Source organism: Crocodylus porosus, unplaced genomic scaffold (genome assembly GCF_001723895.1).
Source record: "Crocodylus porosus isolate Cpor-Errol unplaced genomic scaffold, CroPor_comp1, whole genome shotgun sequence".
NCBI lineage: Eukaryota > Metazoa > Chordata > Crocodylia > Crocodylidae > Crocodylus > Crocodylus porosus.
In genome coordinates this window covers 1,869,860-1,883,149 of record NW_017728906.1, presented here as the reverse complement: position 1 = coordinate 1,883,149, position 13,290 = coordinate 1,869,860, and the positions used below count along the sequence as shown (strand labels likewise).

General features: G+C 44.0%; 1 protein-coding gene across 1 annotated transcript in view; it reads left to right on the top strand.

Moving 5' to 3' along the window:
• The window catches only part of TMPRSS7 (transmembrane protease, serine 7), a 59,741-nt gene that overhangs the window by 13,752 nt on the left and 32,699 nt on the right, over positions 1 to 13,290 (top strand). Inside the window, exons 3-7 of the mRNA XM_019557092.1 lie at positions 2,046 to 2,238; positions 4,181 to 4,311; positions 8,017 to 8,084; positions 10,055 to 10,248; positions 11,142 to 11,180. Coding sequence (XP_019412637.1) covers positions 2,046 to 2,238; positions 4,181 to 4,311; positions 8,017 to 8,084; positions 10,055 to 10,248; positions 11,142 to 11,180 — 625 coding nt within the window. The remainder of the gene's footprint in view (positions 1 to 2,045; positions 2,239 to 4,180; positions 4,312 to 8,016; positions 8,085 to 10,054; positions 10,249 to 11,141; positions 11,181 to 13,290) is intronic.

The following is a 13,290-nucleotide window of genomic DNA, read 5'->3' as shown; positions in this document are numbered from 1 at the left end:
CTTGCAGTCTGGTGAGCGTTCTGGAGAGGAAAAAAATGTAAACAGAAGGGACTACTTGGAGGCCTATTTCTAAGGACACAGGACATAGGTCTGATTTCTCCCCTGTGGCCTGTGAGTATCTTTTACTTCCAGTGTTTATGATATGGGTTTTTTCCCCCACACCTAGACTTGATGGGGGCAGATCCAGAAACAGTACAGGGGTTGCCATTGCATACCTACTTCGGCTGTGAATACATAGTGAGCACTCATCAGCTTATCTGGTCAGAGCTGCTGGTTTGTTATGACTGGAACCCAGGGAGTGAATGTTTCTGTGTCTCAGGCCCCGTGCCCTTGCCTGCCGTGACCTTCCCCTGCTAATTCAATGGCAGGGAAAAAGAAGAGGGAAGAATGGCGGTGGCAGCATTCACGTGTGCTGAGAGCTCTGCACAGCTAAGGCACGTGGGGCCACGCACCAATCCTGAATCTGCCCACAATTTGATTTCAGCTCTGGGTTCCCAATGAATTATAGTCCCATGTGCTAAGGGAAAAGCATTGTTAATGATAAAAAGCAATAGGTGATTATCAGAAAGCTTTTCATACCCACTGATTTTTCCTTATCAGAACCTAAGCTCATAGGTTTATTTGAATTTTAATACCATATTTTCTCATACATAACATGCCCCTTTTTGTCCCAAACCTGCCCCTCAAAATTGGCATGTATATTTTAAGTAGGGAAGCTGTTTTTGCTGGAAAAGCAGCAGTTTTGGAGACGCTGTGTTTACTATGCAGCTGCCAAGATGGCAAAGTCCAGTGTTAACACTCTTGCAGCCACATCTGTTGGCTGAGCACAAGGTTTTGCCTGCCAGTAAATGATCTGTTGGTAGTATCTTGATGAGACATGTGACGTGGGAACAACACTTACTTTACAGGAATGTTATATAAAGAAGTACTTACAGTAAAGAATTAATAGTCTTGTTACTGGCCTCACAAGGCTCTGGAGTCTGCCTACATGTGACACTATGTCAACATAGCAATGCACTACAGTGACGTAGCATCCACGGGTGTCTACATGTGACCCGCAGCTACTTCACCATAGTGATGCACTCCCCCGGTATAGTATATTCTGGAAGTGCTAAGTCATGGTGCAGTAACAACATCACCATGGCGACACATGGAGATGCACCCAGAATGTCCCGATAGTATATAGGAGAAGGTCTGGATGAGGCAGCTGGCAGCAGGAATTTTCTGGTGCAACGTTTCCTAGATGCTCTGTATTCCTAAGGAATACAGAGCATCTATATTACACAGTCAAACAGACTCTGGAAAAAACTCCCACCCTCCCAAATTCTGTCTTCCAAAAACAAGGTGTATGGTTTATTATTTATTGAATGCATGTATCTGAGAGTGAAGAAAATATGGTATGCTCTGTTACCCTTCCCCACCACCACTTAGGAATAGATCATGACCTTACTATTACCCTGCCCTCTGGTAAGAACTCGTTATTTCGCTGGAAATATTTGTGGCTATAATACACGAGACACAGGAGGCTGCTGGAGCACTGTAATTTACTACACTCCGGCAGACTCCATTAACCTCTTTATCAGTTAATTGAGTCTGCTCTGACGTGCTATAATTATAACACGTCAGAGCAGCTTTCCTGCTCATGTACAGGTGCCTACCTGAATAAATCAACTTTGCATCCACTAGACGGCACTAGTGGGGTGTGTGTGTGTGTGTGTGTGTGGTGGGGGGTGTTCCCTTTTGTGAGTAGACATGCACAAGGTCAGTGAGTGTTTAATAACTGATGCTAAGATTGACCAGCCTGTGGGGCAGGGACCATCTTTTTGTTGTTTTGTGTAGTTGTCTTGCATAGTGGATTACCAGTCTATGACTGAGGATCCTACCTACAAGCACAATAATGATTATTATGATCATTTTACAGGTAATGTTATACAGGGGGAAAATTCATTTATTCACTTATCTCTGAATACCAATAAAGCAAAAGCTGTGGTTTGACGGTCTCCATTTTCTTCATAACTCATTGTGGTTTCCCCCTTTTATTTTAGGTATCACATATTTCACTCCAAATAGTAAATACAGAAGAGAAGCTGGCCAAGAAGATACTTGCAATGAAATCCAAATCTGTGAGGAAAGTAAAGACACCAACGTTCTGGAATTTGCAAAATAAAATAATGCTTTTTACCCTGGTTCTCTTTGTCATAGGTGTTATAACCTGGACCTTACTGTGGCTCTTCATTGGTGAGTTACTGACAGCTCAGGCATGTTTCATGCATCACTGTTCTGGATGACACTTACTTGTTCTTAGAGTTTCAAATAACTCTGGATGACTCCCTGAAATGCACTTGAACTAAGTTTAAGAGGAACCTTCAGGATGGTTTAGTGCCATCTTCATAACCAACATTACAGTGACTTTTTCTCCAACTGAAGTTTAGACATAATACTTGCCAGAGAAAAATCAGTGAAGGTGCTGGTCATCCTTTACAAAGATGGGCAAAGTATTCTCTTCTAGTGCGAATGATGCCAACTTCAGTGCTGCCTAGCTGACTGATGCTGGCATGCCTAGGGAGTTCTGGACCCCTACTTTCATCCTTTAGCACGGCCTGCACAGCCTTTTGTTTCTAATGTAGAAAATATCTAACGTTTGTGAATTTGGGGAAGAAGATAAGACGTGGAAACGTACTCAACTATCTGTTCTGACGCTATTTATGATAGCACAGAAGCATTTCTGATTGATGAGAAACAACTACCTTAGATGTACGAAAGTTCCCTTTTTGTTGAGTGTGTCTAAATAGGCAGAGGTGCTCCTTTGGACTCAATGTTGCTAGTATTCAGTCCGTATGACCCTACCTTCCTTCCTTATCTCCAGAATCATACAATTGGTGGTGCCTTCACTATAGTGCTGAGGGTCCTGTGATTGCAAGGATTACGATTAGGAACAGGAAGGTCTAAGCCAAGAGTATAATGGCCTGGGCAAGGCTGCCTGTGTCCTAGTGGTTAGGCCACTGGGGAAGGGTTGGAGCCAAACTACAGGCTCCATCTGGGGGAGGAATCAAGGAGCAAGTAACTGGATTCAATGGGCAATCCAGGGTTAATGAGTTCAAGAGGCAGCAAGCAACTGGAACCAAGGGGGAAATCCACAAACCAGAGTCCAAAAACCAAGAAAAGAGGGTCTGGGGATCAGGAAACCAATCCAAGGGGATATCCAAAGCTAGAGCCCAGGAACAAAGCCAAACTGGGGTCAGGTACCAGGAAAGCAGAGTGCAGGAACCATGAGGCTCACCAAAGCACACCTGAGTCAGTACTGTGGGCTGGCCTAGAGGCTGCTGCAGGAGGGACTAAATGGGTAGCTGCCCTCCCAGCAGCCAGTCAGGAGCTGTCTGTCAAAAACTCCAGGCAGCCCACCATAGACTGATTCATTCTGCTTTTCATTTCTCTTGAGGTCTGCACATAGGTTTTAATACTGAAAAAAGGGTCAGGTGCCAAATTTAAACCAGATGAGGACAAGCATGATTGTAGAGCCAGAACTAGATCCCCCCAGGAAAGCCTTCCTTCTGCCCCACTCTGGTTGTTGGTAGACATAGTTGCTGGAGGCAGGTTACAGCCAAAAGGTACACTCTAAGTAATATGCCTGTAGAAAACTGCAGTTTTTATTTTACCTGGAAAGGATGGCTGTGCTCTTTAGGGAAAGACCAGGGTAAATACATTTGCCACTTGCAGTGAGATTATCTTGGCTCTGTGCCTTGGGCTCCTTGTCTATGAAATGTGCATTACAAGGGCCTTGAGGCTTGCTTGGTCACAGTTCTTTAGAGTGCAATGAGCTCATTGCATAAAACGTTCTTTATAAAACATAGCTTGCTTCATGAAAACAATATGGAAGCAGGGCATTGGCTGCCATGGTCCCCCTGCTTTACCTGTGGCAGGTTAGATTGTTAGGTCTTGTGTCAAATTTGAGGGTAGTCTTATGTAGCATTTAGGTTATGGTTGTATGGGATAGTTTGGAGAGGAATGATTTTCCCTCAGGCAGGGGGTTGGACTAAATGACCTCTGGAGGTCCCTTCCAGCCCTGTTTCTTTATGAGGTCCCACAGTAGGGGGAATAAATAACTGATTTTGGACTGGAACTTTATCAGTTGTCTTTTTTGATGCTGTTTAAGTGAAGGGGATCCCTTCCTTTTTTACAGTTCAGCCAGGAGGTGAAGATGCTTTGTATTTTGTTGGATTATTTCGTGTTGCCAACATAGAGTTTCTCCCAGAACACAGGCGGAAGGAATCAAGAGAATTCCTGTCGGTGGCACAGAACGTGCAGCAAGTGGTAAGAGGCAGCATGTTCTTCAACTGGCAAACAATTCAAAACTGGGAGGGTTATGGTGGTGTTAGAAGGTGGCATTGAGGAAAAACCCTTTCTTGCAATGATGGTAGCTCTCCATAGAAAGCTGCAAATAATTTTGCTAACTGGAAGCAGGCTAGAATTGGTTGCATTCAGTCTTTTCTGGCAAACTAAAGGCAGGACAAGTTTGTACAAGCTCACAAACCTTGCAATCCTAGGGCTGCTAGTGAACTTTTTTGGCTTGGAAGGTAAAAAGAACATAGAGTAGATTTGCAGCTTATAAACTAACCAAAGTGTGTGTGTGTGTGTGTGTGTGTGTGTGTGTGTGTGTGTGTGTGTGTGTGTGTGTGTGTGTGTGTGTGTGTGTGTGCGCATCTATGCATGGCCCCTGGCAGATGTTACACTTAGGCCACAACCCCAACAGTAATACCTCCTTCCATGTATATGTGCATAGCAGGAGGTGTGATTGCGGGGTCAGATCCCAGTGTGTCCCTATTGCCCGTGCACGGGGAGCCTGGGATCATGATGGAGCTCCAATGTGCTCCTGAGGTTAGGAGCATCAATCAGCTGACTGGCACATCCAGACATGAGTGTACCAGAAAGATAGGCTCCAATGCATACCCAAGCTGGGTGCACCCATCAGCTGACTGGCACTTTCTGCAATGGGAGTGCGCTGGAGAAAAGGCCTCTGATTAACTGATTAATCATGTCTTTGGTAATGTGGCCACACATTCTTGTAATTAATGGCACAATAAAAAAGAATAAACCACAAAATTCTTACACAAAATGTGTAATAAGTTTGTGGCTGTTTCCTACCGCACATTAAATTGCTGATTTGGCTAGCACCTATCAGCTGATGGGCACTCCCAGCTACTGGAGTGAATCGGAGGCCTTTTCTCCAGCACACTCCCATTTGCAGAAAGTGCCAGTCAGCTGATGGGTACACCCAGCTTGGGTATGCATTGGAGCCTATCTTTCTGGTACACTCATGTCTGGATGTACCAGTCAGCTGATTGATGCTCCTAACTTCAGGAGCACATTGGAGCTCCATCATGATCCCAGGCTCCCCCTGCACGGGCAATAGGGACACACTGGGATCTGACCCCGCAATCGCACCTCCTGCTATGCACATATACATAGAAGGAGGTATTACTGTCGGGGTTGTGGCCAAGGTCCCATTACACCTTTAAATGAACATCTGCCAGGGGTCTATGTGTGCATATAGCAGAAGCTTTCATGGGATGAAGCTCACTTCATCAGATCATAATGAGAAACCAGCAAAGAACCCCACAAAGTCATTTTTAAGGTAACACTTGAGGAATTGGCTGATACTTAACCTTAAGTTTGAAATATTAATTAGAAGATGGTGTTTGCTTTCAGCTTAATAGCTGGGCTAGATATGTTTAGTTGCCTTCTGATACTTGCCTGCCTGAAGAGTGGTGGTATTCCCCAAATGCTTAGTGTTGGTCAGTCACAGCAGGAACAATGTACTCCATCTCTCACCAGACTTATGCTGGAGTGAGTACTCTTGCCAGCAGCCTAGGACATGCTTTTCTGTATCTTGCCTTCTGTTGCACTAACCATTTCATTACTGTACACAAGTGAAACAGCTCCAACCAGAGGGGTGGTGTAAGAGCCACCTAGGTGCAATGGATTTAGAGGTTACCTTCCTGCGATGTGGGAGACCTAGATTCAAATATTTGTCCTGTATTTGGCTGAAGATTCAATTCTAGCTCCAAGTGGCTTCGTTTTGTTTTGTTGCGTTTTTTTAGTTGAAACTTTGGGTGACTTCACGAATGACCAAACCTGCATTTTCAGTTGACTTCTCCATTCAATAGAAAAAAAAAATCCCTACCTGTACAGGTATTAGAAAGGGAATTAGAGAAGGGGAACTCATTTGTCTACTTATTTCTTGCAGCACTTTTGATATGACACCCCTTTGTTAACTGCTGTCTCCAAGTTCTCTCAAAAATATGGAAAATCATACAGAAAGTAGGGGCCTCATGAGATCATCTACCCCCTAAAACAGGATCATCCCAGCCTAAACAATCTCATCCAAATGTTTGTCTAACCTGCTCTTACAAGACATGCACCTGGCTGAGGTCATCTAACCCCAGCACTCTTTTCTGCCCTGGGCAGGGGTTGAACTCAATGATCTACTGAGGTCCCCTCTGACCCTAACATCTATGAATCTATAAAAGCTTCCAAATAGGTGTATGGCTGTCACAGGAGCTGCAGTGCAGTGGGGGAGCCCTTTAAGGTTGACTTCTTGATGTCTCAGTAAAAAAAACAAAACACTCTTCAGTTACTTTTAAGCCTGCTTTGGAGAGGTAATGAGCACAGACAATGCCCTTTGACTTGCAGGCTCTTAATTAGCGTGCTCTTTACAAAGGAGGAGGCAGACCTCAGCTACTAGCCACTGCTGCAGCTGTATTGAATTTAATTGTGACTACAGTTTTTAACTAGCTGCGGATCTCTTGAGGCATATGCCACCTAGTGGCAAAGTGCAAAATACTTCTTCAGACAATCCAGCTGCCATTCCAAGTTGTAGCTGCCTTTTTGGAATATTCTTACTTGAAGCATCATCCTATTTAATGCTCATATGAGTTGCAGACTTCATCCAAGTGGCAAAGCGTTTTTCCGTAAACTGATTGGAAATTTCTTCAGAACAAGACAGGTTAGCTACCAGTGTGAAATCTGTCACAAGCCCCTGGCACATGTTACACTTAAGATGTGATTAACCAGTTAATCATGTGTTAAGTAGTACCCAGCCACAAGTTAATGCACTTAATGTCATGATACAACAGAGAATAAGTCACAAAATTATTACACAAAATATGTCCAATACCTTTATGGCTGGTCCCTATCATGTCATTAATTGAACATGTGGCCAGGCTGAGCCTCCAGAGCATATAAGAGCCCTTGACTTGCATGCGCTCCCAAGGCTGAGTGTGCCAATCAGCTGATTGCCACTCCTAGCTTTGGGGGGCTGTCAGAGTCAAGAGCTCCTATGCGCCCCTGAGGCTGAGGGCTGCTATCGGCTGCAGCTTCCAACTATAGGGGTGCACTGGAACCCTTGACTCTGACATGCCCTTTCCACTGGGAGCAGTGGCAGCTTGGTGGCTCTCAGCCTTTGGGGCACAGTTGGAATCAAGAGTTTTACTTCACCGCGGTTGGGAGCCCCACCAGCTGACCTCGGCTCCTAGCTGCATGGTAGGTGCCCGTAGCTGGGGCCTGATCTGCTGATCCTGGCTCCCAGCAGTGGGAGCTTGCTACTTGCCTGTGCTGAGGGAGCCCAGGATCTCTGGCTCCCCCTGCACCTGCAATGTGGTGTGATGGGATCTGATGCTTGATTTCACAATCACACCTCCTGCCATGAATGTGTGGCATGCCAGGAAGCACAACTGGGGGCATCGTACTTCAGATCACACCTCACCTTTAAATGCACAACTGCCGAGCCTGCTTGAATGGTGGAGACTGTTTTTGTTTGACAGACATGAAGGAAGCAAGTATTAGTGATGAAAATGCTTTGCTAAAAGCTGCTAAATCACAGGGAATTTGCAATTATATCATCACCACAAATTGTTAAATGTGTGTACAGAAAACTGGGATGTGCTTATTTCCTCAAGATCTTTCTGAGAGCTATGGATCCTGATTGACCCAAAGAAATAATACTTTGTTCTCTTTCAGATGAACTTGGTTTATACAACATCTGCCTTCTCCAAGTTCTATAAGCAGTCCATTGTTTCAGATGTCAGGTAAAGCTCAGTGGTGAAATTGTTCTCTGGTTTTGTTGACCCTGAATACAGGAGTAAGTACACCAAGCAAGCTTAGTTTTACATGACTTCTTCCTGGAATTTTGGTCCATTATATGCAGTTGCTTTTCTAACTAGCTCTTTTTAGAAATTGGATCTTTACTTAGACCACTGAAACTTTGCAGACTCTTAAAAATGATTAAAGGAAGTTAGGGGTAAGCTGAACTCCTATAACTCTTTAGGATGACTGTGGCTGTGTACGGGTGTTTGCTTCCATTTAACTAGGCAGGTTTAAACTTAGCAGTGCAAAGTTCTTTGTAGATACGGGCTGATGCACTGGACCTTATTTGAGAGGCAAGGGAAACGATTATAAACTGAAATACTGGGGATGTCGCAACTCATGAGGCTGATTTTGTGAATCAGCATAAAAGGCTATGTGTACATTATCTTATCTGTTTGCACTGGGTCTGTTTTAGTTTCATGCATGACTTCTAGGAACTAGATTAAATTAAACTGAACCAAATCTTTCCCTGAATTGAAATAGTGCTCTACTGGAGTTTGGTAGCTCTTTTAGTAAAACAAAAGTTGAACAACTTAATTTTTACTACAATATACTTAAAGTTGTACAGTACTCCAATATGGACACAGTTATACTAATAAAAGTACTTTAAATCTGTAGGATTATAGGAAAGTAGGGCTGAGGGGACATCATGGGCACCTCCAGATGAATATGCACATGCATTTCCCTGGGGACAAATAGCAGTGGCGCATAGTTATGCTGCTGGTACTTGTCCTCGGGGAGTGCCTGTGCATGCATGCTCTGGTGTGCAGCACGTTGCCCTGGGCAGGGTATTAAAGGCTGGGACCAGCACCAGCCTGCCCTAGCAGCCTTAGTTGGGGCCCTGGGGCCCTCTCAGGGCTCCAGCGGTGGTGGTTCAGGTGCATGGAGCCTGATTGGCAACTGGAATTTGCCTCTGGCCAGCCAGGCTCTGGTTTCATGCATTGCCCTGCTTTTTTCTGCTGTGCATTTTTTTTTTAACATCAGGATTTCCCTGTGTCAAAAAAGCCCCACACTGCAAATTAGCCGCATAGCAAATGCCTCCATTTGCACCACGCTTACGGCACTGCGGATGGGTCTGCAGCATCACAAACTGCACATGAACACTCATCTGGATGCACCCCATTAGGTCATCTAATCCAACCCCTTGCTCAAGTCCGGATCATCCCTGACTAAACCATCTCAGCCAACTGACTATCTAATCTGCTCCTGAAAATTTCCAAGGAGATTCTACAACTTTTTGACCACTCTTTCAGTGAGAAAGTTGTTTCTAATCTCCAACCTAAATTTTCTCTGCAACAGTCTGAGGTTATTGCTCCTATTCCTGTCTTTTGCAGCCAGGGAAAGGACAAAGAAGTATAGCTGTGTTATGCAACTTGATAACAGTATAGCTGCATCCATATTACCGTGGCTGTACAGGTATAATTATATTGTTTAAATTGTATCTCTACCCTACATAGTTATGCTAATATGACTTTCAGGTGAGGACCAGGCCATAATGACCACACAATGGAGCAGGGAGATGTTGGGTTGATAAGAGTGTTGAGGGCCTAAGATTCAATTGAATACTTTTGGAAGTTGTTTCAGGATGATGGAGATGGGTTGTTTAAGGACATGGGGATAATCATTTTCATTCCCTTCCTTTAGAGTACATTCCAGCTCCAACTCAAGTCAATTAAAAGATTTTCACTAGACCTAGGAAAAATATGCCAGCCCTCTGAAAATCAGCTTTTTGGTTGAGGGTCTTAAGTAGTGTTTTTGAAGAGGGAAAATAGGCTCAATGAGTCAAAAGAGTAAGGTCATTTAAAAAGTAGAACTCTCATTCATCTGAATCACTAGCCAGAAGCCTACATTAAGAGTACCAATCCTGAGAAACTTCACAATATGTCAGAATCTATTTTAATACTTATTTCAGTAACAACAACAATGGAGGCCTTCTCATTCATTTCTGGATAGTATTTGTGGTACCACCAGCAAAAGGCCAAGTATTCTGTGAAGACTGTGTAGCTGCCATTTTAAAGGACTCTATTCAGACGAGTATTGTCAACCGGACTTCTGTGGGGAGTCTTCAAGGTCTTGCAGTGGACATGGATTCCATTGTTCTGAGTGGTCAGTATTTGAGTGTGTCCATAACCTTCATGCAGTAATTTAATCAGAAGTCTTTTGACCTAGAAGAGCAACTACTACAAATATTTATTATTTCCAGTCCTCTATCTCCAAATGAATTTATATTAAGATGCAGAACACTATGCTGAAGCAAAGTTAAGGAGAGAGAAGAACTCAGACGATGAAGCCCAAAGGCTCCTAAATGGTATCTATTTTTGGAGTCAACTTCACCACTTCTATCCAAGCCTAGTTTGGATTATACTATTTCTTCAAGCATGACAAATTTACAGTGTTAAGGCTTCCTCAGAAGTGAAAACGTAGCACCCTTAATGTAACATAAAAATTACTTTGTTACAGAGATTGAAAAACCAAGCTGTGGAGTTGCCTCTCCAGTGACCTATTTCTGCATTCAGAGCAGCTTCCCTAACTGCATCCAGTATGGGTGCAGCCAAATTAGATATTTTCTTGGGGTAATCTCTTTATTTGGAAAGAGTACACAAATTCTGTTCCCTTGAAGAAAGGTGATCACAAACTGCTTACAAGCAGCTGTTCCTAGCAGAAACCTGAGGTAGTGCACCACAGTCTTGCGCCAAACAATCTTTCTCCTGGGTGCCTCTTTCTGTACATCTCAGGTCCTCATTCAAATGTTACTGAAAATATGCAGTCTCTTCTGCCTTAAGGCCTGAGTTACTTGGGGAAACACCTAGTGCAAGGCTGCTTGCTGAACTGACATAAACTGGGCAGGTGGCCCAGGGCAGCTATTCACTTTGCAGCTGCTTGGGTATGCAAAAAGTGTGTTTATTACTGAAGTAACATGGGTTTGGGTACATTTAAATTCTGGATGTTGATTTACTTGTAAAATGAGAAGGCTCACTTCAATTTTTTTACCTATGCAGCTGGGCTTCGATCAGATTATTCTTCAGCAACTGGAACAGGTACCTTTCATGAGCATCCATTTTGGTTAAGGGATGGGGGATAGTTTCACTATGTGCTATTTTCTCCTGTGTGTTTCCATCTGTTGTAAACTAGAAGGCTCAATTTCAGCCTTGGTTTGTATGTGTTGAGGTGCCATTGGAGTCAATGGGAGTCTCGTATGTGGCAAAACATATGCAACCTTTCTCTGAGGATATTGCTGGGGCTGTTTTAGGTGGTAAATGCTCCAACCTTCTCCACTCCTTTCCCTCAACAATTTCCTTGGTGTAGTATCTGAATAAAAATGAAAACCAAAATGACTCAAAACAGCTGAATTGTGCTGAGTTTATTTATTAACAGTATTTCAAATCTCAACTCAATCTCACACTATTACTCATAAATCAGCCAAGCCTTGCCAGAATTAGCTTGCTGCTTAGCTTTGACTGTGAGCTATAACAACACTGGAGATTTTCTGGAGTGGTTCTTATAGGCTTTTTAAATATGTGAGGAAACAGCTTGTGGGACTGATCCAGTGAAATACGTGCGTTTTTTGGTAGTCCATTTCCAGAGTGGTGTTGATTTTGTGTACCTATGAGGTATTTGTGTGGATTTAGTTGTGTGTGTGTGTGTGTGTGTGTGTGTGTGTGTGGTGTTTAGAGGAGGAAGGAAAAAAAGGGGAATATGAGGAGCACACAATGCAAAAACTTACATTCAGACTCTCTTAGGAACCGAATCACTTACAGAAAAAAAAATGAGATGCCATGTTCTTATCTTTGTCTACAACATAAAATCAGTATGCATTTGAGTACAGATGGTCATTGGTATTAGATTGTGCTAGTCGAACCCTGAAGAGACTTGCAGTAGAGTCAGGGAAAACCTGTGGTGATGCCACACTGTTGCGTTCCTGGCTGCAATTTGGACACCAAGAGCAAGATCCTAAATAGAAGTTTGGATGCCTGTACCCTTCACGGTCCAGGGTTTCTGGCTACCTCTCAGGACCACCCTCTCTTCTTCCCTAATAATATGACCCACATAGTTATTGTAGTCAATTCATTCTTCCAGTTTTCTTCTAGTGTTGGGGGGAAATGTGTATAACTGTTAATCAAACACTTTTTTGTGGCTCTTGGTAAGAGATGCACAAATAATGTGAGGTGTTAACTGAGACTGTGGCAAATTGGATGGCATATGACCATTATTCATTACCCCTAAAAATACATGGCATTTGTTTTCAAGAACACGTGTTCCAAGTGAGTCCTATAAATAGCTTCCTTCCCCTATTTTGATTCACTACTGGTTTACTGGCTGCTTCAGTTGCAGTTTCTCCCAGCTTTTCTCTTTCACTCGTTTAGATAATACTCTAGTGATAATTTCATTGATATTTCAAGGGGATAATAATTAATCATAGAAGTAGGGTTGGGAGGGACCTTGTAGATCTTCAAGTCTGACCCCCTGCCTGGGCAGGAGAAGAAACTGGGCTTAAATGACACCAGCCAGGTAGGCATCAAGCCTCCCCTTAAAGACCCCCAGGGTAGGAGCCAGCACCACTTCCCTTGGAAGTTGGTTCCAGATTCAAGCCGCCCTGACCGTGAAGTAGTTCTTACAGATGTCTAATCTAAACCTCCTCTCCAACAACTTGTCACCGTTATTGCTTGTCATGCCAGGGGGTGCTAGGGGAAACAAGGTCTCTCCCAAACCTCTCTGGTTCCCCCTACTGAGTTTATAGACTGTCACCAGGTGTCCCCTCAACCTTCTCTTGTGAAGGCTGAACAGGTTCAGGTCCCGCAGTCTTTCATTGCAGGGCCTGCCCTGTTGTCCCCGGATCATGCGAGTGGCCCTCCTCTGGACCCTCTCCATGTTGTCCACATCCCTCCTGAAATGGGGTGCACAGAACTGGACGCAGTACTCCAGCTGCGGCCCAACCAGCGTCGCGCAGAGGGGGAGGATCACCTCCCTGGCTCTACTTGAGATGCACCTGTGGATGCACGACAAGGTCCGGTCAGCCCTGCCAACTGTGACCTCGTACTGTCAGCCCATGTTCATCTTGGAGACAGTAATGACTCCAAGATCCCTTTCTGCCTCCGTGCTCTCAAGAAGGGAGTTTCCCATCTTATAAGTGTGCTGCTGGTTACTACT